The sequence below is a fragment of the Staurois parvus genome, unplaced genomic scaffold (assembly GCF_062004578.1).
Source record: "Staurois parvus isolate SC_StPar_1 unplaced genomic scaffold, SC_StPar_1.0 ptg000249l, whole genome shotgun sequence".
NCBI classification, from domain to species: Eukaryota; Metazoa; Chordata; class Amphibia; order Anura; family Ranidae; genus Staurois; species Staurois parvus.
This window is the reverse complement of record NW_028318045.1, coordinates 3360206-3387532: the sequence shown is the minus strand read 5'-3', so window position 1 is coordinate 3387532 and position 27327 is coordinate 3360206. Positions and strand designations below refer to the sequence as shown.

At 42.2% G+C, this 27327-nt stretch overlaps 2 protein-coding genes across 2 annotated transcripts in view; both read left to right on the top strand.

Annotated features, from left to right (window-relative positions):
• Positions 1 to 7121, top strand: part of FAM180A (family with sequence similarity 180 member A) — a 39074-nt gene extending 31953 nt beyond the window's left edge. The window contains exon 3 of the mRNA XM_089680816.1: positions 6522 to 7121. Within this exon, the coding sequence (XP_089536942.1) occupies positions 6522 to 6869 (348 nt within the window). The 3' untranslated portion in view covers positions 6870 to 7121. The remainder of the gene's footprint in view (positions 1 to 6521) is intronic.
• Positions 7122 to 17110: 9989 nt separating this feature from the next.
• The window catches only part of SLC13A4 (solute carrier family 13 member 4), a 66826-nt gene continuing 56609 nt past the window's right edge, over positions 17111 to 27327 (top strand). Inside the window, exons 1-2 of the mRNA XM_089680676.1 lie at positions 17111 to 17266; positions 24571 to 24699. Coding sequence (XP_089536802.1) covers positions 17168 to 17266; positions 24571 to 24699 — 228 coding nt within the window. The 5' untranslated portion in view covers positions 17111 to 17167. The remainder of the gene's footprint in view (positions 17267 to 24570; positions 24700 to 27327) is intronic.

The window sequence follows — 27327 nt, the reverse complement described above, 5'->3', positions numbered from 1 at the left end:
CAAACCTGGGTATGGACCTGCAGCTGGAGGAATAGTCTGCAGGGGTATGTGCATTGCACCTGCAGACTACACTGATCATGGTTGTAATGCTTTGCAGATAATAAATGCACTTTTTTTTTAAACAGTGTAAGCGCATGTATTCATTTTTGTCAAAAGGAAGGACAGATCCAGAAGAGCATGCTGTAGACACCTGAGTTTTCTGGTACAGAGATTGCATTGTAGCAGACATTGATATATGTAGCCTGAGTGCGCCATCTGCTGATGAGGAAATGAATTTATTTTATATTGTAGTATTCTCCAGCAGCTGTGTACACTACAGTCATTAAATGGTATATGGCAGCCTTTCTCAACCTTTGTAACATGGAAGAACACTTTTATCTTCAGGGAACCCCTGCTAATAATTATTATATTTACAGCTGACAGTACATTATTGTGATGGTCAGTGGGAAGAATGCTTCTTACATTTTTGGTCATTGGGACAGATAGCTGAAAAGATCATTGATGTCAGTGGTTACTCATATGAGAAGTAGAAATTTCTTATTCCTCAAGGAATCCCTAGCAACCGCAGGAGGAATCCTAGGGGTCCATGGAACCCTGGTTGAGAAACTCTGGTATAGTGAGTACAAGTGCCAGTTTTCTTGCTGCTCCTTTTTATTTCAAAAAGAGCAATATGAGGGGGCAGAGGCCAAGTCAACCAAACACATACACCTTTTATTTTGTTTTATTTGTTTTTTTTATGGCTAACTCACCTTGCACATCAGACCTGTTCATTGTAAATTCTTATGTATCACAAGTGTTTATATAGCACTGTCAATTTACCCAGCACTTTACATGTATGCACTGCAAAAAAAATTAAAGGAACACTTTTTTTAATCATATTATAGCATCAACTCAATTAAACTCCTGTGATATTGATCTGTTCAGTTAAGTAGCAGAGGAGGTTGTTAATCAGTTTTAGCTGCTTTGGTGTTAATAAAATTAACAACAGGTGCACTAGATGGGCAACAATGAGACGACCCCCAAAACAGGAATGGTTTTACAGGTGAAGGCCACTGACATTTTTTCCCTACTCATCTTTTCTGACTGTTTTTCACTAGTTTTGCATTTGGCTAGGGTCAGTATCACTACTGGTAGCATGAAGTGATACCTGGACCCTACAGAGGTTGCACAGGCAGTCCAACTCTTCCAGGATGGCACATCAATATATGCCATTGCCAGAAGGTTTGCTGTGTCTCCCAGCACAGTCTCAACAGCATGGAGGAGATTCCAGGAGACAGGCAGTTACTCTAGGAGAGCTGGACAGGGCCGTAGAAGGTCCATAACCCATCAACAGGACCGGTATCTGCTTCTTTGTGCGAGGAGGAGCAGGATGAGCACTACCAGACCCTACAAAATGACCTCTAGCAGACCACTGATGTGAATGTCTCTGACCAAACAATCAGAAACAGACTTCATGAGGGTGGCCTGAGGGCCCAACATCCTCTAGTGGGCCCTGTGCTCACTGCCCGGCACCACAGATCTCAATTGGCATTTGCCATTGAACACCAGAATTGTCAGGTCCGCCACTGGTGCCCTGTGCTTTTCACAGATAGCAGGTTCACCCTGAGCATGTGACAGATGTGAAATGGTCTGAAGAACGTTATGCTGCCTGTAACATCATTCACCATGACCGTTTTGGTGGTGGGTCAGTGATGGTCTGGGGAGGCATATCCATGGAGGGACACACAGACCTCTACAGGCTAGACAATGGCACCCTGACTGTCATTATGTATCGGGATGAAATCCTTGGACCCATTGTCAGACCCTACGCTGGTGCAGTGGGTACTGGGTTCCTCCTGGTGCACAACAATGCCCAGCCTCATGGGGTGAGAGTATGCAGGCAGTTCCTGGAAGATGAACGAATTAATACCATTGAAAGGCCCCCACACTCACCTGACCTAAATCCAATAGAACACCTCTGGGATATCATGTTCCGGTCTATCCAACGCCGCCAGGTTGCACCTCAGTCTGTCCAGGAGCTCAGTGATGCCCTGGTCTAGATCTGGGAGGAAATACCCCAGGACACCAGCCGTGGTCTCATTAGGAGCATACCCCGACATTGTCAGGCATGCATACAAGCACGTGGGGGCCATACAAACTACTAAGTACCATTCTGAGTTGCTGCAATGACATTTCAGCAAAATGGACTAGCCTGCTGCATCATTTTTTCACTTTGATTTTCGGGGTGTCTTTGAATTCAGTCCTCTTTAGGTTGATAATTTTCCTTTCCATCAAACAATGGGGCATCCTTACATTCCTAACACATTACCCAGTCCATATCAGTATAGATATCCAGCATGAGATTTTTCCTCATTGAGATGTGTTTTCAAAGTGTTCCTTTAACTTTTTTAAGCAGTGCATATTGTACATTCGCATCAGCGCCTAACCCCCAAGGTGTGTACAATCTAAGGTCCCTAACTCAAATTCATATAGACCCATTTTAGACAGGAGTCAACCTACCAGCATGTCTTTGGAGCATGCGAGGAAACCCACGCAGGCACAGAGAGAACATGCAAACTCCAGGCAGGTGGTACCATGGTCTGGATTCAAACCAAGGACCCTAGTGCTGCCAGCTGGAAGTGCTAACCATTTAACCACTGTGCTGCCCCTATAAAACCCAAATAAAATATAATAAAATAAAAATATTAACGATAGTTCCTGAATGGACCAAAGCAATTCACTATTACAACACTTGTCAATCAGAATCAATCTGGTCTGTCGTGGAAGCATTACACAGAGAAGAGAGAGCAGGTCTTCCAAATCCCCAGACCACTGGAGCTGCTGCAAGGATGCTGACAGCTTGGCAAACCTGGAGATAAGTACAGCAGGAACAGGGGGGGTGAGAAGGGTGTCCTTTACATTTTTTTCTGTGCTGACAGCTTGGCAACCCCCAGAGGTAAGTAAAATGAGGACTGAGGAGGAGGTTTAGGGAGGATGTCCAGTGTTCGTTCACCTTTACATTTATTTGTGTAAAGGTGAACTAACACTTTAATAAATAAAGTACATAGTGGATATTTCTATAATCAGAAAGATTTGTGACAGGTACTAATGCCAGGATGAGTAATTAGAGGATGGGCACCTAGATGAGCCACTTCACTTCCACTCCTGTGGCTTCAGTGCATTCAGCCAATCAGAGCCTCTACAATGATGCTAAAGTGGAAATGAAATAGTGACCATCTGAACTCCCGAGGAACACATTCTAGGAGATAAGTAATTTTGTAGTCAAGCTGCTTCTTTAGCAACAGGATAGGAAAGCTGCGGGCTTAAAGCAGAACTCCAAGCAGTCAGCTAAACACAAAAATTGAATGCACTAACACCAGACATACTCCCTAATCCCCCATCCAGTCCTACAATTTGCACAGTTCTGTTACAGAGCCTAGCCCTGTCTGACAGGGAAGAAGACCTGCTTTTTCTCTGGGACTATTCACTGACACAGACAGGGCCGGGTCTAGCCTGTCTGATTTGGGAGTGCAGAAAAAAAGTCAGGGGGGCAGGGGACAGTTTGTAGGGCAGTGTACAGGGGTTAGCAAGGCAGAGGATGGGTCAGCAGGGCAGGGTACAGGAGTCAGCATAGCAGAAGACAGTGGTCAGCAGAGTTGGAGACAGGGTCACTGCTGGCAGGGCATCTAAGAGATCTCCTCCCCACACAGCACATAGCTGAGATCAGTATCCCTCCACACAGTGTGTAGCTGGCTACTGCAGCTGCCAATCCAATCAGGGAATTTCACAGGGCAGAACTGTAACTGCAGCCAGCTACACATTGTGTAGATCAATGCTGTGGGGTTATGTGTGGAGAGATCTGTTGAGTGCCTTGTGTGCAGAGTGGGCAGTGCCAGGACAAGGTCATCTAGCACTCAAGGTAAAGGTGACAAACTGTGCCCCTCCAAAAAAAAAACATAAAAACAGCACTAATCAACATGCTCACCCCCTAAGCATAAATTCCTTCTGCAAGCCCAAATTTTACCCAAACAAAAATGCAAAAATTCCCCGACTCCCCAATCCCACCTTTCAGCTCAGACCCCCCAATCCTTAACAAATCTTCCATACCCCAAAAATCACCCCTCCTAGCACACATCCTCTTTCCTTCCAAATCCCCCTTCCTAGTACAAACACTCTCCCCCAAATTCCCACTCCTAGTACTAATTTTCCCCTCAAATCCCCCCTCCTAGTACAAATTTTCTCCCCAATCTGTCTCCTAGTACAAATCCCCACTCCTAGCGTAAATCCTTTACCAAACTCCCCCTTCTAGTACAAATCCCCCCATCCCCCTCTTAGCAGAAATCCTCTCTCCAAATCCCCCTTCTAGTAAAAATTCTCTCCTCAAATCACCCCTCCTAGTACAAATCCCCCCAAAATCACCCTTCCCAGTTCAAATCCTTCTCCACAAATCCCGCCTTTTAGTACAAATCACCCCTCCTAGTACAAATCACCCCTCCTAGTACAAATCACTCCTCCTTGTACAAATTCCTCCCACCCCCCCTTCTAGTACAAATCCCCCCAAATTCCTCTTCTTAGCACAACCGCCTACAAATTACCCTTCCCAGCACAAATCCCTGCATACCGAAATCACCCTAGTAGCACGTACCACCCCCAATTTCCCCCCACCTGGCACTAATCCCCCCCCCCCATCCAATTCCTCCTTCCTAGCACAAACCCACCACCCCCTCCCAATTCACCCCTCCTAATTCCCATCTCCTTGCACAACTCGTCCCCAATCCTGCCTCCTAACACATTCCCCCCCAATAACCTTTCCCAGCACAAACAGCCCCACCACCCCTTCTGCACAAGCTCCTCCTCCCCCAATCTTACAGGAACAACAGGAGTAGTGAGCAGATGTGGGCTCTCTGTCATAACAGCGATGCTCCATACAGCAAGTTACATAGGATCGCTATTACATCCAACAGTACGCGGCTTTATTACCTGCCCCCATCTCCTCCAAAGACTGCTCAACTTTTGGAAATATGGATGGGGGGGGGGTAATGAAGCCGTGTACTGTCTGATGTAATGTATGGTGCCTGTTCACATATGTCCGGTGCACTGGCAGTGCGGATTCAGCGGTCTGGTTCAGGTGCGGATTACAAGACTCATTGACTTCTATGGGAACAGTTTCTAAACTGCGCGTCATCAATTGTGAACACTAAACGTGGCCTGAACTCAAATGTGTGAATCCATACTTTGGGCCAGATCACACCACAAAAACGTATTCTGGATGTGTGCCGGGTTAAAATTCAAACCATACTCCATTCTGGTGGGTTTTTGATGCAGTTTTCTGTGTTCCAGTACAGTTCTGAGCAAAAAAAAAAAAGCAGCATATTTTGCTTTTTTTTCTGCACCGGAATGCACTGGAGATGACTGCACTAGTGTGAACTAGGGCCATTGGAATACATGGAAAACACTGTGTATGCATTTTTGATGCAAAAAAAAAGCACTGGACTGCATCTGGTGTGAACTAGCCCTTGCACCTATGCGTTTTTTTTAGTGCTTAATGCATTTTGCAGAAACTCACGACAGTCCATTTAGCATTGTTTCCTATGGAACACATTCACATCTATGTGTGCTCAGCCACCACTTTTTTGGATAGGGTCAGGCACTTTGTTTCCCACAGCAGATTGCAACATGCATAGGTGTGAACTAGGACTTAGATCATCCCTGCTCTCTCCTCCTATTACCATGTTCCCTGTTAGCACATTAGCACAACTGACTGGCTACTTGGGCTGCTTCTCCCTCTCACAGTCTGAGTTTTGCTGTACAGTGCAATACAGAAGACTGATAAAAATGTAGGTACTTAAATTGCTTGTATTTAAAAAAATAAATGGAATGATGAATTCATACAGAACTGCAAAAATGTGGTACTGCCTAAAGTTTAGATGTGGCTGTAAAGGCAGAATATTTTTTTTTACCTTACTGCACTCTATGCAGCTTCCCCTGCAACCCCCCAATACTTACCTGAGCCTGATCCCGATTCAGCAATGTGCACAAGAACCAAGGCTCTCTTGCTCCTCATTGGCTCCCGCTGCTGTCAATCAGAGAAAGTGATGATGGAGCACTGGTCAGAGCTGAGTCCTGCTCTGTGTGTCTTATGGAGGTATGAGTGCCCCCATAGCAAGTGGCTTGTTGTGAGAGCACTTGGTGGGGGAGAAGGGAAAGGAGTGCCTGCAGAGGATCTGAGAAGAGGAGGATCAGGGCTGCTCTGTGTTAAACCACTGCACAGAGCAGGTAAGTATAATATGTTTGCTATTTTAATTTTAAAAAAAAAGCTTTACAATCACTTTAAAAAGTGTAGGTAACCCCTAACAATGAACACTTCCCCCCGTTTGATCTGTTAAATATACCAAAAAAGCATTTTGTTATATCTGTTCAATTTTTAGGGAAGCAAATGGTGTTTTTAGTTTAGATGTAGTTCTCTTTTTATAGGGTCCAAGACACCCTCTTACAATTACAAAGCTACAAAGTTATATCTTGTTTCCTCTTTGTTTATTCAGTTCCTATCAACTGGAGTTCAGATTGATCCAAACAGCAGACTGACCCTCAGAGACCCTGAGCTGTCTTCTCTACGAAAAGCCACCACCTTCGATGTTTTGTGCAATGATGTCATTCCCAAGGCCATCTCAGATATCCGGAGATTAGGAGACCAGCTGTCCAAAGTCCCTGGGCCACTAAAGAAGGAGGACTTTGAGAGGACAGTGTTGACCATGGCTTACACAGCCTTAAAGACATCAAAGTTGGAGAATGACAACCAGAGAAGAGTATGGATGGAATCCCTCACCAAGCTCTTTGTGGCACTAAGAAGAGACTTGATGTCCCTGTACAATAAAGATGGTCAACAATGACCAATGACCTTGTCAAACTCTCTTCAATCCCTGCATGTGATACCCTGCCAATATAACCGTGAATATAATTTATTTACTTACTGAAACTCTAGACATTAAAGGGGTTGTCTATCTCAGGAGGCTTTTAACAATCCCTCCATTCTTCAACTTTACGTTTATCTGTGTGCTGGATTCCCTTTCTTTGTGTAATAAATGAGTCTGGGTGTGTTAAAAGTGCACTTACCTAAATAAAAAAAAAATCTGTTACTTTAACTGGATAAATTCTATGTTTCAAAAATTAAATGAAAACAGTGTAAACCAGGGGTAGGCAACCCCAGGCACAGGTGCTACAAGAGGCACGCAAAGCCTCTTTTGTTGGCCCGCGACACCCTCCCCATTAGCAGAGCAGTGCAGGAAAGTGTCAGTGAGACACAACTTCTGCTGCACTAATGCATTCCAATATCGGAATTCCCTGCAAAGCAGATCCTTCCAGCTGATGGGAGAGATCGGGCGCACTTCAGCTGGGGGGGGGGTCTGTTTTTTTTCCAGGAGGGGGAGGACTGTGATTGGCCAATGCTAAAGCCAATCACAGTCCTGCTAGCCCTGGCCACCATCTGGAGGAAGATGACTTGCTTGGTTGCCACCAGGGGCGGACTGACAACTCATGGGGCCCCAGGGCAATAGGAAATCATGGGGCCCCTGTGTCCTCGCCCACAAGCAAAAAAAGCCTATGAAAGGTACCAGGGGCATCTCATGGGGCCCCCTACTGACCCCGGGCCCTCGGGCAGTGCCCGAGTGCTTAAATGGTCAGTCCACCCCTGGTTGCCACTACTAATCTCAGAAAGAAGCAATTTCACTGTGATTGAGAAAACCACAATCAGGAGACAGTTTATAGAATTACTGTTACACTTCTGGGAACTTTGTTTAAGTAGTTATCTACCTGTTTGTTTTCATTTGCTGCTGCTCTCCTCCACCCTGGCCATTTTCATTTTGGGTGGAGAGGACAGGTGGTAAACCTCAGCAACATCCTTGTCTATCAGACTTTTATCTTGCTTTAAAATTACTTATTATTTGTCATATAAATATAATATATTACTGTATGTACCTGTAATAATAATGTGTCACTTACTACTGAACCCTCAGCTCTGCATCAGTTCAGCTTTCTCTTGCACTACATTCACTGAAAATTGTGCGTGGTCCTTTGGTTGTATTATGGGGCTGCACTTGAGGCCCCGCCATATCAAGTAAAGTGATAACCACTGGATTAGGCCTTACTGTTTTTTAAGAAGCAAATTTAAGTTGGTCTCAGTGACAAAATTACCATTATACAATCTAAACAATTTTAAAGAAATGAAAGTGGATGTAGAACCAATTAAGGTGTATGTATAAGCAAAAAATTATATTATTAGGTTTATGCTACATTAGGAAAGGGGTTAAATGTTGTCAAGTTGATTTTTGCTGTCTGTGTCCAGTTGGGGAAATTTCCTGTCACTTCTTGTCACAGAGACGCAACAGGAAGTGAGAGGGAATCTTTACAAAGTGAGTGGAATCCCCTTTTAGATGGCTGTCAACGTAACAAGTGTCCTCATTGTAGGTTTTCCTCTCTTTCTGTTCCAGGAACTATTAAAAAATTTTAATTTTTCCTCACTTTCAGTTAAGAGGACAGTGATCATCAGGACAATTACAGAGGATGAATCTCCCCTAAGGGGGATACTATAAAAACTTGATGGGGGTTCTAATCCTCTACTCTGTCCAAAACTGCAAAAAGAGTTGCCTATACAAACCTTTTAATATAATCCAAAGATATTGTTTAAAATGTAACTCCACTTTTTGTCTTCAACTGTCTTGACCATCCACACCATTGTTTATGGGACAGATTTCCACCAACAGTTGGATCCTAATGGAGGGCCCAAGGGGAAGCAGCAAAGGTAATAGACATCCACGAATGAAAATGTTGCATGAAACTTTCGGCACTCTGCAATGCCCAACTTAATGACTGCCAATGCGTGCCCTGTTGGTTATGTGTTATAGAAGACACTGGTAGTGATAGCAGAATTCAGGCTTTTCTTGTGTGGCTTAAGTTACAAACATACAGAGCACATTGCAGCAGACATATTACAGACTCATTACTTCCTGAAGAGATGATAGAGAAAAGAAAGAAGCAGCAAGTTTTACACATACACAACTAGTAACCTTTAGCGTACAGTGCCATCTACTGGTCAAGTGATATTACCACAGAATACTGTATATAGTACATTATAGTACATGCTGTTGTATTCCCAACACCCCTTCTCAACGGCATGTGCATAATTATATGACATTTAGTCTCTTTTGTAGAAAACAATGACGTTCCCTTGGCAAAGGTTTGGTGAGTGCGTCTGCAGTCATCTCCTCTGATGGGCAGTACTGAATGTCAATAACCCCTTGTTCTTGCATGTCTCTGAGCAGATGATATCTTACATCAATGTGCTTGGTTCTTGGGTTAATCTTCTCAGAGTGTGTAAGCTTTATGCATCCCTGATTGTCTTCAAAGATGGGTGTGGGTTGTGACATATTCAGTCCCATGTCTAGTAGAAGTTGACAAATCCAAATGGATTCTTGACATGCATGTGCTGCTGCTATGTATTCCGCTTCAGTTGAAGAGAGTGCAACAGTCACTTGTTTCCGACTAGACCAGCTTATGGTTCCTTGTCCATACTGGAAGATGTAACCACTTGTAGATTTGCGGTCAGTGGTGTCTCCAGCCCAATCGGCATCCACATATCCAATCAGTTTTGGGTTTGACGATGCTGGAAGTCGCAGCTTCATCCAATTTGTTCCCTTTAGGTATTGCATTACCCTCTTTACTGAATTCCAGTCGCGTTGACACGGTGTTGCGACTTTCCTGCAAAGTATTCCCACTGCTAGGGCGATGTCTGGTCTTGTCACGGTGGCGATGTACAGCAATTTTCCGATTGCCCTGCGGTAATAATCATTGTTAGGTAACAAGTTTTCTGTTCCATTGTTTTTTAGATAATCTGGTTCCATTGGTGTTTTCACTTCCTTTGCATCTTGCATGTGAAACTGTTCTAACATTTCTGTAATATTCTGACTTTGGTTAAGAAGATAGCTTCCATCCTCTTCCCGCTCTATTTGAATTCCTAGGTAGTGAGTAATGTTCCCCAACTCTTTAATTTCAAAATTTTGTTTCAGTTTGTGAACTATTTGGTCATAGTCCCCTTCTTGTTCAAAACACGTCAAGATGTCATCGACGTATATTAGGATGTATGTCCATTTGTTCTCTTGATTCCTTGAATACAGACATGGATCTGCTTTACTTTTTGAGAACCCTTCTTTTCTGAGTATTTCGTTCACTTTTTCATTCCATGCTCTCGCCGCTTGCTTGAGCCCATAGATGCTCTTTTGCAGTTTGCATACAAGGTTCTTTTCTTTCTCAAAGCCTGGTGGCTGTTCCATGTACAGATCCTCCTTGATGTCTCCATACAAAAAGGCAGTTTTGACATCTAGATGTTTTACTTGCATTCCCTTTCCGGCAGCAATACTAAGGAGTGTTCTTATGGTAGAATGTTTCACAACTGGAGCAAATGTCTCATCGTAATCTTCTACAAATTTCTGGGAGTATCCCTTGGCAACTAATCTTGCTTTGTATCTACAGATGTTTCCTTCTGTATCATTAGTGGTGTGACCCTCCTGCGCTCCAAATAATGTGTTTAAACAATTAAAGCAAATTAAATATATGAACCCCAAACAGCTGCTAGCATTAAATCATATACCAGTGATCAAGTGAATATAAACCATATAAATGCTGCGCTACATTCAAACTTATTAAGTGAATGTGGAATCCAATAACACAAATCCAAATAGTGACAATAATAATAAATGAATAATACGTGCTTAATGATAACAAAATTATCAAAAAAACACCCAAAAAGATGAAAGAACACAAACTTAAATCTATACGTATGTGCATAAAAATACACATACATATAGTTACATCACACGTGCAAATGTGAAGTGAAATAATGATTACTTATTAAACGCAAAACAAAAAAGTCCAATATAAAAAATGTTGTAGGTGAACAAAACTGTAAACGGTGTTTCCAATAATACTGTAAAGTGACCACAGGTGAAACAAATCGTGCAGGTGTCTGGGTGTAGATAGAGCTTATGAATCCAACCACCTTCTGGATTAGCCTCTCACCTCATCACTTCGACCCTTGCGGATCAAAGAGCAATAATGGATCCCTCTCACAGATCCTCCAGGCACCACAGCACTCCAGAAACCGCTTTTCAAGATTAAATATTCCCACTCAAGCTCTTCTCCAGGTATAGGTGAAATATCAATCTCTCAGAACAAAACAGAGGAATCCTCCCATAGTGTAGTATATTTATTATACCATAGGAACATAGGAACATAAAACTTTAGTGAAAATTCCACTTACATAGCAGCCAGTCCATATGAGACCCTCATGCTCTCAGATGAGGATATATCTGTATTTGTTGGGTGTACAGCTGAATAACAGGTGTACCAAGATGGCCGCCACGCCGGAAATACGTCACCGCGCTTACGCCGACGCGTTATGTCACAATATCACGTGACTTCATCAGGGCCCGTTTACAGTTTTGTTCACCTACAACATTTTTTATATTGGACTTTTTTGTTTTGCGTTTAATAAGTAATCATTATTTCACTTCACATTTGCACGTGTGATGTAACTATATGTATGTGTATTTTTATGCACATACGTATAGATTTAAGTTTGTGTTCTTTCATCTTTTTGGGTGTTTTTTTGATAATTTTGTTATCATTAAGCACGTATTATTCATTTATTATTATTGTCACTATTTGGATTTGTGTTATTGGATTCCACATTCACTTAATAAGTTTGAATGTAGCGCAGCATTTATATGGTTTATTTTCCTTCTGTATCATATTTCACTTTAAAAGTCCATTTGCTTCCGATGGTTTTGCGACCAGGAGGGAGTTCTGTTAGTGACCAAGTTTTATTTTCTTGAAGTGATTTTATTTCTTCTTCAGCTGCTTTTCTCCACTGATCGGCTTCCCTTCTCGGCAAAGTTTCTATGTCTTCCCAGGATGTTGACTCCTGTGTTTGATGTGTTTTAGCAGCGTATGATAACCTGCGGGGTGGTATCCCTTTTGTCATTCGAGAGGATCTTCTGATTTCTTGTTGTTCAGTGGGTTCTATTGGCTCGTTGATTGTAAGTTCCACTTCTTGTTCTGGCTCTTGTCCTGCTTCGCATGGATCAGTGTCTCTTGCCGATTCAGCGCGTAAATCCTCTCCATATTTTTCAAGAATTGTATTATCTGGTGCTTCACTTTCAACAAAATAAACACTGCGGCTTACTGTGACCTTGTTGGTCTTTGGACAAAGGATTCTATATCCCTTACTCTGCTCACTGTAGCCAACCAGAATGCCTTCTATGGCTTTGTTCTCCAACTTGGAGCGTTTCTGACTTGGAATGTGGGCATATGCTTTACAGCCAAATACTCTGATGTGTCCTACGTTAGGTTTTGATCCATTCCACATTTCATATGGTGTACTCTCAATAGCTTTTGATGGGAGCCTGTTTTGTAGGTATGTTGCAGTCATTATTGCTTCTCCCCAGTATTTGTTAGGTAAGCCAGCGTCCGTAATCATACATCTTGTCATTTCTACAAGAGTGCGATTCTTTCTTTCCGCTACACCGTTTTGCTCAGGAGTGTATGGTACGGTTGTTTGGTGTATAATACCTTGTTTCTTTAGGTATGATTCCATCTCTTTATTCATATATTCCCCTCCATTGTCAGTGCGTATTATTCCAGGTTTCCTTTGAAACTTGTTGCTTGTCATAGCTACAAACTCTTGAAATTTTTCTAATGTCTCACTTTTGTGCTTCATTAGATACGTTATTGTGTACCTGGAATAATCGTCGATGAAAGTCAGTAAATACCTGTTCCCGCCAGGTGTGATGGTTTTCATTGGTCCGCACACATCACTGTGTATCAGTTCCATGGGTTTAATGGTTTTACTCTGACTGGTCTGTGGAAGAGGGGTTCGGGTGGCCTTTGCTTTGATGCAACACGTGCACTTGCTGAGTGTGTGGCAAGGCAATATTTTCATGTCTTCTGATAGACCTCTCTTTGCAAAGTCCTTAATAGCTTCTGGGTTTCGATGCCCCAGTCTTCTATGCCACAGGTGGATGCACTTGTCATGTGGGTTATGAGTTGCCGCATTAGCCTTCTCACTTTCAGTGATGAGTTTGTACAGATGTTCATTTAATCTTCCTCTTGCTAGAATTTGCTTTCCATTTTGAATTGTGCATTCATTACCTCTGAACTGGACAGTGAGTCCATTGCTTGCAAGGGTTTTAACTGATAGGAGGCTTCCTTCTAGGCTTGGAACATATAGAACATTCTTTACAAGGATGCTCTGCTTGCCCCCTGATGGCGTTTTGCAGTTCAGAAATCCCTGACCTTTACCTTCCGCTGTAATACTTTTCCCATTTGCTAGGAAGACTTTATCTTTTACACTAAGATCAATTTCTGTGAAGAATGTCTCGTCGCTTGTCATGTGACTTGTTGCCCCTGAATCAATGTACCATCCATGTGAGGTACCTGCCACAAGTCATCTTTGGATAACAGCATTTCAAGCTTAAACTTCCATAGCTTGTAGTTGGTGTTGTTGAGCTTTGCTATTGTAAACTTCATATCTGAAGCACTTGCCATCTTTCAGTGAATTGGATTGTAAATGCAGCACTTACTTGCTTGTAGTTTTCCTTTTTTTCAGTGTCTGGAGCTGGGCCCAAAACCTGTTGGTTATGTGTTATAGAAGACACTGGTAGTGATAGCAGAATTCAGGCTTTACTTGTGTGGCTTAAGTTACAAACATACAGAGCACATTGCAGCAGACATATTACAGACTCATTACTTCCTGAAGAGATGATAGAGAAAAGAAAGAAGCAGCAAGTTTTACACATACACAACTAGTAACCTTTAGCGTACAGTGCCATCTACTGGTCAAGTGATATTACCACAGAATACTGTATATAGTACATTATAGTACATGCTGTTGTATTCCCAACATGCCCTTTGTCTAAACATACATTCTTATTTTTGTTTGGTGGGCACTTGGCAAGAGTCACAACTACCTGTCAAGTGCCCTTTTCAGCTGAAGTGTAGTCAAGCACTTAAAATAACAGACATGTGAATAAATTACCAGATTCCTTATTCTCCAAAGTGAATTTAAAGGGTTCATCAGTCTTTTCTTCTTTCATCAAAACTTTCAGAAGTCTCACTTGAGACAACTCCTTCCCCAGCCTGGCCAGCTGAGTGATCACTGAAGAAAATAGACACATGGCTTGTAAACTATACCAACTGACAAACTCTGCACTGACCACATTCTCCCTACATTTGCATTATCTTTAAAGCATATGTGACGCCAAGCCTTTTTTCTATTTTGGATAGAACTTGGAAATGTTAAAACCTTTGTCTGGTTTTTATTGCTGTCTATTTCCCTGCTGAGGAGATTCAACCGTTCTGTTTATCTTAATGACCACTGTCACTGGGAAAGAAAAGTGGTAGAAAATCCAAAATTTTACAGGTTTTACTAGAACAGTGGAGGCAAAATTTCAATGGGGACACTTATTCTTACATAGTTACATAGTCTGCTGAAAAAAGACAATAATCCATCCAGTTAAAAAAAAAAAAAGTTATAATCCTATACCCAAAATTGATCCAGAGGATGGAAAAAAAACCAGCAAAGCATGATCCAGTTTGCTGCTGCAGGGGAAACAATTCCTTCCTGATCCCCCGAGAGGCAATCAAATATTCCCTGGATCAACTTTACCTATAAATGTTAGTAACCAGTTATATTGTTTGTATCCAAGAAAGAATCTAAGCCTTTTTTAACCTCCCTAGCAGTATGATTATTTCAGATTTTTGGTGCTGAAAGCGGTACCATTATTTTACATGGAAATATGTAGTTTTTTTATTGTAGGCCTGTAATTTTTAGGAATAACTCACTGAAATCTGTCCGAACAAGAGTCTAGTAAACATCCCGGGTATGATAAAATTTGATTCACGAATTCATAAATTATAATTTAATAAATAATCATAAAAAATAATAATATAATAATACATTTATTTCACTAATATAATCAAACCGAAAACACTGAAATTTGAAATAGAGTGCCAAGTTCGCACATTGCTGAGCAAAGTCGCAGAATCGTTTTCAGTGTCTGATGATGAATTTCCCCACAAATCATTATCACTCAATTCTGCAAGTGGTTCTAATTTACTATCGCTGTTCTCTAGCTGATCTAAACCCGCTTTTGACCTAAAGGGACACTTTTTGGACGCCATGGACATTTCTCAGTTTCCAGGCAGAAAGAACAGACAAAATGCAGGCAGGGCACAGAACAAAGCACTAGGGACAATATGTATGTGAAATGGGTTGAAACAGCAATGTTTTACTATGTAAAATTTGTTTGGAAAAAAAATGACATTTTTTAAAATTTTAAAATTTCCCGCCGCTGGTGGCGCCCGTACATCCCGACGTCACAGGGACCGGAACACAGAAGCCGGATGCTGGCATCAGCCGGAGGAGATGGCCAGGGATGCTGCAGGGGACACATCGCGGGAGCGAAGGACAAGGTAAGTGCTGCAGGGAATCCCTATGCAGCACCGCATGGTAAGCCCGAGTGTAGCTCGGGGTTACCACTTTTGGTACTGACATTTTACCCCGAGCTACACTCGGGAATACCGCTAGGGATGTTAAAGCAATCCACTGGGCTGGCCAGAACCAACTCTTGAGGGAGTCTATTCCACATTTTCACAACTTTTATTGTGAAGAAACCTTTCCATGTTCGGAGATTAAATCTCTTTTCCACCAGACGTAAAGAGTGCCCCCTTGTCCTCTGTGATGACCTCAGGGCGAATAGCTCTTCACCGAGTTCACTATATGAACCACTGATGTATTTGTACATGTTGATCATATCCCCCCTTAATCTCCTCTTCTCAAGAGAGAATAAATTCAGTTCCTCTAATCTTTCCTCATAGCTGAGTTCTTCCATGCCGCTCATCAGTTTGGTTGCCCTTCTCTGTACTTTCTCCAGTTCCCCAATGTTCTTTTTGTGAATTGCTGCCCAAAACTGAACTGCATATTCCAGATGAGGTATTACTAATGATTTGTACCGGGGTAATATGATATCTCTCTCTGGAGTCTATACCTCTTTTAATACAAGAGAGGATTTTGCTTGCTTTAAAAACCGCAGCTTGGCATTGCATGCCATTATTAAGCTTGTGATCTACCAGAACCCCCAGATCCTTCTCCACCATTGATTCCCCTAGTTGTACCCCCCCAGTATGTATGATGCATGCATATTCTTAGCCCCCAAGTGCATAACCTTACATTTATCAACATTAAACCTCATTTGTCACATAGTTGCCCAATTAAACAGTGCATTGAGGTCGGCTTGTAATTTGGAGACATCCTGTAAGGACGTTATTCCACTGCACAGCTTGGTGTCATCTGCAAAGACTGAAATGGGATTTTTAATCCCAGACCCTATATCGTTTATAAATATATTAAAAAGTAAGGTTCCCAACACTAAACCTTGGGGTACACCACTAACAATCCTAGACCATTCAAAGTATGAATCATTAACCACTACTCTCTGGATGAGATATTTTAGCCAGTTTTCTAACCATTTACATACCGATTTTTCCAAGCCAGTAGACTTTACCTTACACATTAGCTATGTGCGTGGGGAACTGTGTCAAATGCTTATTCTGATGGCAAGTCTACAAGAGGAGAATTTATTCTTACTTTGGCGACATTTCCTCCATTTCTTGTCATGACTCTGGGACAAGAACTGATTGTAAATTTAGCCAAGAGGACAAAGACAGCAAAGAAGTAAAAAAAAAAAAAAAGTTTAGGCTTTCAATAAACTTTAAAGTATTTTAATACTATGGTGTCATGTTTAGTGTACCCTTTTACTGCCATTCTTATTTGAATGTGGTAACCTTCTGGCAATTGTTGGGACCTGCAATGTATATGTTAGTGAACAGTTAACTCTGGATTATGAAACACAAAGGGGTAGATCTTAATCCTTGCAAATAGTCACCTTGGAAATATACTGTATCTAAAATAATAGCCAGTCCCTTCTCAGTCAGGAAGATTGTGGAGGGGGTGGGAGTAACACAGGATTAATGAGCACTGAAGGATTTCTAGAAGAGAAAGATTTAGGAGTAAATCCACCATCACACTTGTAGTAGAAAGAGTTTGGTGTGCGGGGGACGTACTCTGACTCGGAGCAGGATGGCGGTGTGGAGTGAGCTCCTGAGATCCAAAAACCTTCTTCTGGTCATCTCCATCCCTCTTCTTCTGCTTCCTCTGCCCTTACTGCACCCCAGCAGTGTAAGTACCCTTTGGTCATAACTTCCTACTTCTGAACTTTTGTTTAAACTTTATCAGGCTTCATCATTAAGGGAATGTAAATGGCAATGATAATGTGAATATTAAAGTACCTTGGCAAGAATGGAACATATTAGGGGAGATTTACTAAAACTGGTGCACGCAGAATCTGGTGCAGCTGTGCATGGTCACCAATCAGTTTCTAACTTCAGCTTGTTCAATTAAGCTTTGGCAATAATACCTGGAAGCTAATTTATTTCTGTGCAGATCTACACCAGATTTTCCATTCTCCACTTTTAGTAAATAACCCCTTTAGTTTACTGCTGATTGGCTGCTGTTGGTTTGCGCATTTGTCTGTCTACATAACTAAATTAGCTTATATTGTTTTATGATCAATTGTTGGAACTTATTTACTATATAAGTCAACCATAACTGACGTGATTTGTTAGTGAGTAAGAACTAGTTGTGCTCCACACAACTTCCAGTCACATGTGTTAGTTCTGACAGTTGGAATCTAAAAGTCTAAATTAAAATGATAGATGTAGGGAACAAAGGTAGGTCCTATTTAGTGCATGGGAATAACTGAAGCTGATATATAATAGATTTTTTTTATTAGAAATTCTGCAATGTACAAATGACAGAGGTCCTCAGCAACCAATTGGAATTCTTCTTTCACTCATCTAACTGCCTATGCAGGGCCTATCAACAGGTTCACTTTAAAGGAACCCCAGCAGTCAGTGTATAATCTCTTTCGCAGCTCTGTTCAGCTGCCGGAAGTGAAGAAAGGAAGCTTTATATAAGCTCCAAGTTGCGACATGGAGCTTGCAAAAAGCTGAGGACTTTCTTTCCATCCCCATTTGACAGTGCTAGGTGCCTGAATGGCCACCAAGTATCAGTGTTGTCACATGGCAGGAAGGGCAGTGAGTCACATGCTTCCCATACCAGAAGCACTCAAAAGTAAATATAAGGTGTTGGTGGGCTACTATTAAAGTGAACGTGCTGCTTTGCCATGAATGGAGAAACATGGGAACTGTAATTGCTAACCCCCTTCTAAAAATTCTGGTGGACTGGTTGTCTCTGGCTTCAAAACATTCTGTGTCATTGTCCCTGGAAAAAGCATGACTCCTGATCTGCATTCTTATTCAAAATCAATGGCTCAAAAAGAATGGAAACTGAAGGCTTTGGATCAGTATTTCAGTCAGGTAAACAGCAATTTCCAAAGGAGGGTCCAGCAATGAAAACCTATATATACTGTAAATATATTCAATATTACAAATCTGACCTGATTTCTGATGACTAAAAGTAGAGGAATTCTGAAGTACTTTTGTATGCAGCATTATCCATCACACTTGGACATTTCTTTATGGCATTCAGCCATTTGTTTGAAATGAGAGAAAATGTTGCAGCCTTGCTGACTGCTTGGATCCCTAACATGGGTAGATCTTGAATCTGAAAGTTTGGCTTCTTCAACTTGAAAGCCTACTCTACCCAAAAAAAGTATTGGCAAAAAAAGAAAAAAAGTGTTTCAAACAACTGCCCAGCTTCTTGGTATTTCCAAAAATGCAAGATCTGCACCATTTGTGGGTTGGCTCTTTGTAGGTAGAAAACTTCAAGGCTCATTACTTTAGTGCAGAAGTCCCTATTGAAGAATATGCTAATTCTAGTGACAGAGAGCACAGGGAGAATGGAGAGGCATTTTGCACTTGTATATTAGATGTGTTAGAGAAGATGGCTTCATAATTAAAAGCTGACAACGTTGGGTGAAACATTTTTAGTTTTAGACAGTGCAGGGAAGGGTTGTAACCCCTATAACGTTATTCCTTTCTTTTTCTATCCCATGTGACTTCTAGTCCAACATACACAACAGGAAATCATCCCAATGTGAGGGTAATTCTCTTTTTAGACAGTTCAGAAGTTATCAGAACAGTTGTCCTAAATGGATGATTTATCTTTACTTCTTCTAAGGAAGACAACTTTAAAATTTAAGATTTTCCATCACTTTCTTTCTCAGTGACAGTGGTCACCAGGATATATAGAGAGGGTGAATGTCCCCATCTCAATAAAAAACCTTTAACACGTCAATTTTGGCATCCAAAAAAGAATATACAGTTAGGTCCATATATATTTGGACACAGGCACAATTTAGTTTTTTTTTTTTTCAGGTATTTACCAAAACATATTCAAGCTGTAGTTATATACTGGATATGGGCTGAAAGTGCACACTCTCAGGTTTAATTTGAGGGTATGTACATCCAAATTGGAGGAAGAGTTTAGGAATTACAGCTCCTAAGAGTAGCCATCCCCCCTTTTTCAAGGGACCAAAAGTAATTGGACAATTGAATCAAAAGCTGTTTCATGGCCAGGTGTGGGCTACTCCTTTGTTATTTTTTCTCATCATTTAAGCAGGTAAAAGGTCTGGAGTTGATTCTAAGTGTGGTATTTGCATTTGGAATCTACTGCTGTGAACCTACATCATGCGTTCAAAGGAGCTTTCAATGTAAGTGAAAAAGGCCATTGTAAGGCTTCAAAAATGAAACAAATCCATCAGAGATATAGTAGCAACATTAGGAGTGGCCAAATCAACAATTTGGTACATTCTGAGGAAAGAAGAACGCACTTGTGAGCTCAGCAACATAAAAAGGCATGGACATCCATGGAAGGCAACAGTGGTGGATGATCGCAGGATCCTCTCTATGGTAAAGAAAAACCCATTCACAACATCCAGACAAGTGAAGGACACTCTCCAGGAGGTGGCCGTATCATTGTCAAAGTCTACAATGAAGAGAAGACTTTACAAGAGCAAATACAAAGGGTTCACCACAAGGTGCAAACCATTCATAAACCTGAAGAATAGAAAAGCCAGATTAAACTTTGCCAAAAAACATCTAAAAAAGCCAGACCAGTTCTGGAAAAGCACTCATGATCCAAAGCACACAATTTCATCTGTAAAACATGGTGGAGGCAGTGTGGTGGCATGGGCATGCATGGCTTCCAGTGGCACTGGGTCATTGGTGTTTATTGATGATGTGACAGAAGACAGAAGCAGCTGGATGAAGTCTGTCGTGTTTAAAGATATACTGTCAGCCCAAATTCAGCCAAAGTTGATTGATCTCAGCCCAATTGAGCATGCATTTCACTTGCTAAAGGCAAAACTAAAGGCACAAAGGCCCAAAAACAAAGAACAACTGAAGACAGCTGCAGTTAGAGCCTGGCAAAGCATCAGAAAAGAGGAAACCCAGTCTTTGGTAATGTCCATGGGTTCCAGACTTCAGGCAGTCATTGCCAGTAAAGGATTCTCAACAAAATATTAAAAATGAACATTTTATTTATGATTATATTCATATCTCCAATTACATTTGAGCCCCTGAAAATGGAGGGACTGTGTATAAAAATGGTTGCAGTTCCTAAACTTTGTACTTGATATTTATGTTCAACCCCTTGAATTAAAGCTGAAAGTCTGCACTTCAACTTCATTTGGATTGTTTAATTTTAATTTATTCTGATGGCATACAGAGCCAAAAGTATGAAAATTGTTCCCATGGCCAATTATATATGGACGGAACTGCATATAGACCAAGGCTGAGTACACTGTGACCCTCCAGATGTGGAGGAATTTTTGGAATCCCTAACTACTGAACTACTGAAGGAAGGAAACTTGGTAAACCTTTGTATAAGCTGGCCATGCATGGTAGGTTATTGATATTGGCTGTGTAGCACTACCTCCGTAGGGGCTGCTGGTTATAGCTGTTTTTTCCCCGATAGTACAGAAGCTGTACATCCTCACAAGTAGCAATCCATGCACACTAGCATGATAACTATTCTGTTGATCATTTGAATCTCCCAGCCTTATGCTCTGGAAGCTTCTTTCTGAAGCAGGGGGGAGTAAACAAATTCTCAGCTCAAAAAACCCTGAGCAGAACAAAACAACCAATCACTGCTCCACTCACTACAGTGAAACCAAAAACTAATTTTCTCTAGCAGCCTAACTAGGATGGTGCTACAGAGGATTCTGTCAAAACTGGTTGACCTCACCAATCAAAATTCTACTGGCTATTAAAGATGAGCTCATGGCTTGGTCAAACACATTTACCCATTCAGCAGGAGCTTCCCATTTTTAATGGTTGTTAAGGACACCGGCAGGTTCAGGCACCTCTGATTCATTAACAACCAGGGATGTCACTAGCCCCATTCACTTTACATGGCCAGGAATCCCCAACCATGTAAGCAATGGGGCAGGGATAGTTTAATAAACACATATGGCGTGGGGTTCCTTCCCCCTTTTTCATGTTAAGCCCTTTGATTCTGTTATGGGTTTTAAGGGGGTACCCTGTGAAAAAAAAAGAAATGCATGACACTCCCTAGGAAACCCATGCCATTCCCTTTGGGACATATATGAATTTTAAGGGAAAACTAGCGTAAAAAAAAGGAATTGCATGGGGCCCTTTCCCCTAAAAATCCATTTGTAAAAACAGGGGGAGCACCAGCCTTGTGCATTATTTAGGGTGATAACTAATCTGGATAATGCACAAGGCTGGAGCGCCCCCTGTTTTTCTTTGTTTTTACAGTTGGTTCCTGTGGGTTTCCCCCAACCCTTAGAGGGCAGCAAGGCCAGTGCTGATTTTTGGTACACGGGGATGTGTCACAGTTACATATTCATACACCACTCTTGAGCACAGGGGACTGATATATATTTTTCATAAAAATCCATACCAGACCCTAATCCGAGTATGCATCCTGACTAGCCAGGAAAGGGCCCCCCCCCCAGAACCATATCAGGCCACGGTCCAGGCATGTTTGTGGGAAAAAGGGCTTCTTCTTCTGGTGGTTGTTGGTGCATAGGGGTGGGGGATTTATTGGAATCTGGAAGCCCTCCTTTAACATTAAAAAAAATGGGCACCCAGGTATTGCCCCTCATGTGAATGAGTATGGGTTACACAGAAGCCCTACTTATTCACTAAAAAAAGACAAGTTGTTATATACAAGGGGTGATGTCATTGACCATATATTGACCCCGTAGAACTTGACTCAAACCTAACCCAGTTTGGCTCATCACTGCTGGCTATTTTTAGCTATAGCCTGGGTTGCTGTGACTAGATGGAAATGATAGTCGAAGATAGGTCATGTAGTTCTGTTACAAAAAAGCATCTCCATTGGTGCAGTGGACAAGAAGATACACAAGAAATTGGACAATTAATGGGTAGTTTACATTATCTAGTGCTAGTTTCTAGATCCATCCTGTATTGGAGTGCCCATAACTCACCATGCCCCTGTAACTCCTTTTCCCATAACTCCCTGGATTCCTGGACATGCCCAGAAGATACATTTCTTTGCCTCCCTCAGCAGCTTAGAGATGCCATATCTGTTGAGGCAGAGATAGTGGGCAAGTGATCTGCAGCCAGGTGAGAGAACCTCCACTGTCAAAGCTGACCAGTAGCTATTAAGCTTGCAGGTTCCCTGAAAGACCCAGCTACTGTGGGAAGCACCTCCCTAATTCCTACCAGGGTACTGCAGGTCTAGTGAGATGGCCTCCTCCATCCTCAGACCTTGGAACCCTCCAGCTGTTCACCAGTGTTACCAGAGCTACCTTGGACTTCACTGTGAGGGATGTTGTTTATGAGGAATATCGGAATAAGCTGTGTTCTGTACTGCTTTACTGAAGTAGCAATTCTCAGGTAGACTCTCTGTTTCTGGCATCTTATAGAGACTATCCTAGCAGCCACATGCAACTATACTGTTGGAGCCATTGCTGTGAATTGTCCATGTTTGTGCAGCTGTTATAATTGGTTTTGTGTTTGGCTTCCCTGTGTGAAAGGGGCCTATCAGTCAGCTTTTCAGGTGGACCTGATTGGATGATCCATTCACCCCTATGGACAGGCGTGTGTAAATGGACTTGTGTCTGTTTATACGGATGTGTCATCTGCCCACTCTGCTCTGATCAGCAGGAAATCTGAGAGCAGATCCCCTGCTGATCCAGACAGAGTCCACCCCATCTGAAAAGGGCCTATTTCTGCAATGTATGCATTCTCTTTGCCATTATGTCCCTGTTTTGCATTGTTCCTTCTAACTTTGCACCTGTTTCGTACAAACTGAAAGTTATGGTTACTGCCCGTCTGATCACTTGGCTAATTGCACATCCTTTTATACCCCCAATGTGGAAAGGTTTTATGAAGACTTCTATGATATTATATCATTACATGCTGTGACATTGGTAGGGATGGTGCTTTATGAAGAAAATATTAAGCTACAGCTAGCCTGTGAGCCAGGGCTCAAATACACTAGAGAATCCATCCAGTCAGGTACCTAAAGAATTGCGAACCAGTAGGGTTTCTGTTTTTTTATAGTGTAGAACTTGCCCTGTTTTTGGTCAGTTAAGTCACTTAGATGACTTGTGCTTGGAGACCTAGCAGGTGGTAGCTTTCTTCAATGTTCCTCTTTCCTTCAACTAAAGCTGCTACTTTTCTGGGAAGAAATACCAGTCTTATAATCGCTTTACTAATAATTAGATTGGAAACTAGTCCCATTTTTACTGGCCTGGCCAGTAAACACCAGCCATGTGAGAATCCTACTCTTCACTCTAATAACAACAGTTATTACTGTTACTATCACTTAGTGTTAGTAAGGCATGAGGGAGCAAACACACTACACTGGCATTGCAAGGAACTCCCAAGTGTGAAGGGGGTGGTGATAGCATCAGTCAGGCATTGCAATGACCACAGTGTCATATCAGTGCAGTGGCCTTGCCTTAAAATGGAGGATCCCTAGTCTAAATTTAGTGTTTTTATCTAGTCTCTAGCAATCCTGAAACATCTGGGATTATTAGGTTTCTCCTAAGGCTACAGGCACCCAGGCCTTTAGCCCATGTTTACCAAATCCCAACATTTTCTGAAGCCCGGAAGTCATAGGTGCAGTGTCCAGCTCCACTGAGAATAGCATGTCAAAATCTATGACAGGCTAAAATATGTTGTGGCCAGGGGCGGACTGACAACTCATGGGGCCCCCGGGCAATAGGGGATCATGGGGCCCCTGTGTCCTTGCCCAAACTCAAAAAAGCCTATGAAAAAGGTACCAGGGGCATCTCATGAGGCCCCCTACTGATCTCGGGCCCTCGGGCAGTGCCCGAGTTTCCAAATGGTCAGTCCGCCCCTGGTTGTGGCATGACGCTGTACGGAGATATACTCATGTTTAGGACTGTACGTGTTAAGGAGCATATGCCCAGAATTCATGGATATTTCTGTTTATGACAGGTACACATTAGCAGCCTTTTTTTTTCTATATCATAAAATCTGACTTTATTTTTCCCTTTACAGGAATCATCTTGTGCCTACGTGCTGATAGTGACAGCGGTGTACTGGGTGTCAGAGGCTGTGCCACTAGGAGCTGCTGCGCTGGTACCAGCATTTCTCTTCCCTCTGTTTGGAGTGCTCAAGTCTAGTGAGGTCAGATACACTTAGAACATCTATAAAGGCTAATGTGTGCAACAACAGCAACCTACTGCCTGTATTTCTTCTCTGAAACAGGACAGTTTATGTAACATTTGACATCCCAACAATCCCTTTGGCTGTACTGTATTATTGGTCATTGTGGTAGATATAAATGAGAATTGTGGCTCAGAATTCTGTGTGTTCACGGACCTAAGAGAATGTTTAGAATGCTCTTCAATCTGCAACAAGCCTCCTGATATCCTTTTAGATTGGAGAGACTTGACTTCTTTGTCAGTGCTTGGTGTCCAGTTGGTGAGGCCATTGCCAGAGTGGTCTGTCACGTGATGGTGTGGAAGCGGCTCCCGAGCTCAGAGGCATAACAGTGACTTCATGTTGCTAGGATGACAGCTATCAGATTGAATGAAGATGGCGACATGGTAAGGGGTCCTTTGCTCACTGTAGAGGCTCTGCTTCCTGGCCTGCCAATTCCCAGCCCTCATCATCACCTGCCAACACTGAGCATCAGGGCCTGAGGAGGTGACGGGAAGGAGCCACAGCCACATGGACTGACACACTTTTTACTTTTTCTGTGCCAACACAACTGAACTCTGTGTTACTTACTACTGACACCTAAACTCTGTGTTGCTTACCACTGACCACTGAATTCTGTGTTACTTCTGACCTCTGGACTCTCTGCATTACTTACACCTGAACTCTGTACTCTGCGTTACATACTCTTGACCCCTGAGCTCAGCATTACCTGCTCCTGACCCTTGCACTCTTTGTTACTTACTCCTAAACCCTTCACTCAGCGTTGCCTACTCCTGACCCCTCCACTCTGTGTAGCATACTACTGGCCCATGCACTCTGTTACATAATCCTGACTCCCGCACCCTGCGTTACTTACTCCTGACCCCTGAACTCTACATTACTTACTACTAACCTCTGTACTTTGTGGTTCTTACAACTGACCTCAGAACTCTGCATTACTTAATGCTGACCCCCTGCACTGTGCATGAAAGTAAATGCAAAGTTTCTCACTGAAGCTAAAAAATATGGGATAAGTTTACATTTTTACACTGAAATTTGTATTATTATATTTTTCTAAAATAAATAAAATGAAAAGCAAAAAAAAGGCATGCTGAAGCCTGGTGATCTTTGATCTCTTATGTTGTTTAGGTAGCTTTGCACCTCTCCAGGTTTGCCTACCTCTGACAAAGAGGGTGCCTCAATGCAGTAGAGTGGCAGCAGTGTGTCGGGTACTGGAGATGCCAGAACTGTCAAGTGGAGTGACTTACATTCACCTGCCGGAGTTGAACTACACTCACCAGCCTTTTTATTAGGTACACCTGTTCAATTGCTTGGTAACACAAATTGCTAATCAGCCAATCACATGGCAGCAACTCAATGCATTTAGGAATCTAAACATGGTGAAGGTGACTTGCTGAAGTTCAAACTGAGCATCAGAATGGGAAAGAAAAGGTATTTAAGTGATTTTGAATGTGGCATGGTTGTTGGTGTCAGGTGGGCAGGTCTGAGTATTTAAAAAACTGCTGATCTGATGAGATTTCTATGCACAATCATTTCTAGGGTTTACAAAGAAAGGTCCAAAAAAAATATCCAGTAAGTGGCAGTTGTGTGGATAAAAACGCCTTGTTGATTACGGAGGTCAGAGGAGACTGGTTCGAGATGATAGAATGTAACAGTAAAACAGTAACTCATATAACCACTCGTTACAACCAAGGTATGCAGAATACCATCTCTGAACACACAACACATCGAACCTTGAAGCAGATGGGCTACAGGAGCAGAAGACCACACTGGGTGCCACTCCTGTCAGCTAAGAACAGGAAATGGAGGCTACAATTCACACAGGCTTACCAAAATTGGACAATAGAAGATTGGAAAAACGTTGGCTGGCCTGATGAGTCTCAATTTCAGCTGCAACATTCAGATGGTAGGGTCAGAATTTGTATAAACAACATGAAAGCATGGATCCATCCTGCCTTGTATCAACGGTTCAGGCTGGTGGTGGTGGTGTAATGGTGCGGAGGATGTTTTCTTGGCACACTTTGGGCCCCTTAGTACCAACTGAGCATCATTTAAACACCATGGCCTACCTGAGTATTGTTGCTGACCAAGTCCATCCCATTATGACTACATTGTACCCATCTTCTGTTGGCTACTTCCAGCAGGATAATGTACCATGTCAAAAAGCTCAAATCAGCTCAGACTGGTTTCTTCAACATAACAATGAGATCACTGTACTCCAATGGCCTCCACAGTCAGCAGATCTCAATCCAATAGAGCACTTTTGGGATCTAGTGGAATGGGAGATTCACATTGTTGAAGTCTGCAGTAACTGTGTGATGCCACCATGTCAATATGGACCAAAATCTCAGAGAAATGTTTCCAACACCTTGTTAAATCTATGCCACAAATAATTAAGGTAGTTCTAAAGGCAAAAGCAGGTCCAACCCAATACTACCAAGGTGTACCTAATAAAGTGGCCGGTGAGTGTATATACTCCTGGCTCGAATGGGAGAGGGCTCAAATGGGAAAAGGATCGGCATGGGAACATGAATTCAGGTAATGACTGCTATTGACATCAGTGCTGGGGCTTTTCTTAATCCTACCCTACAA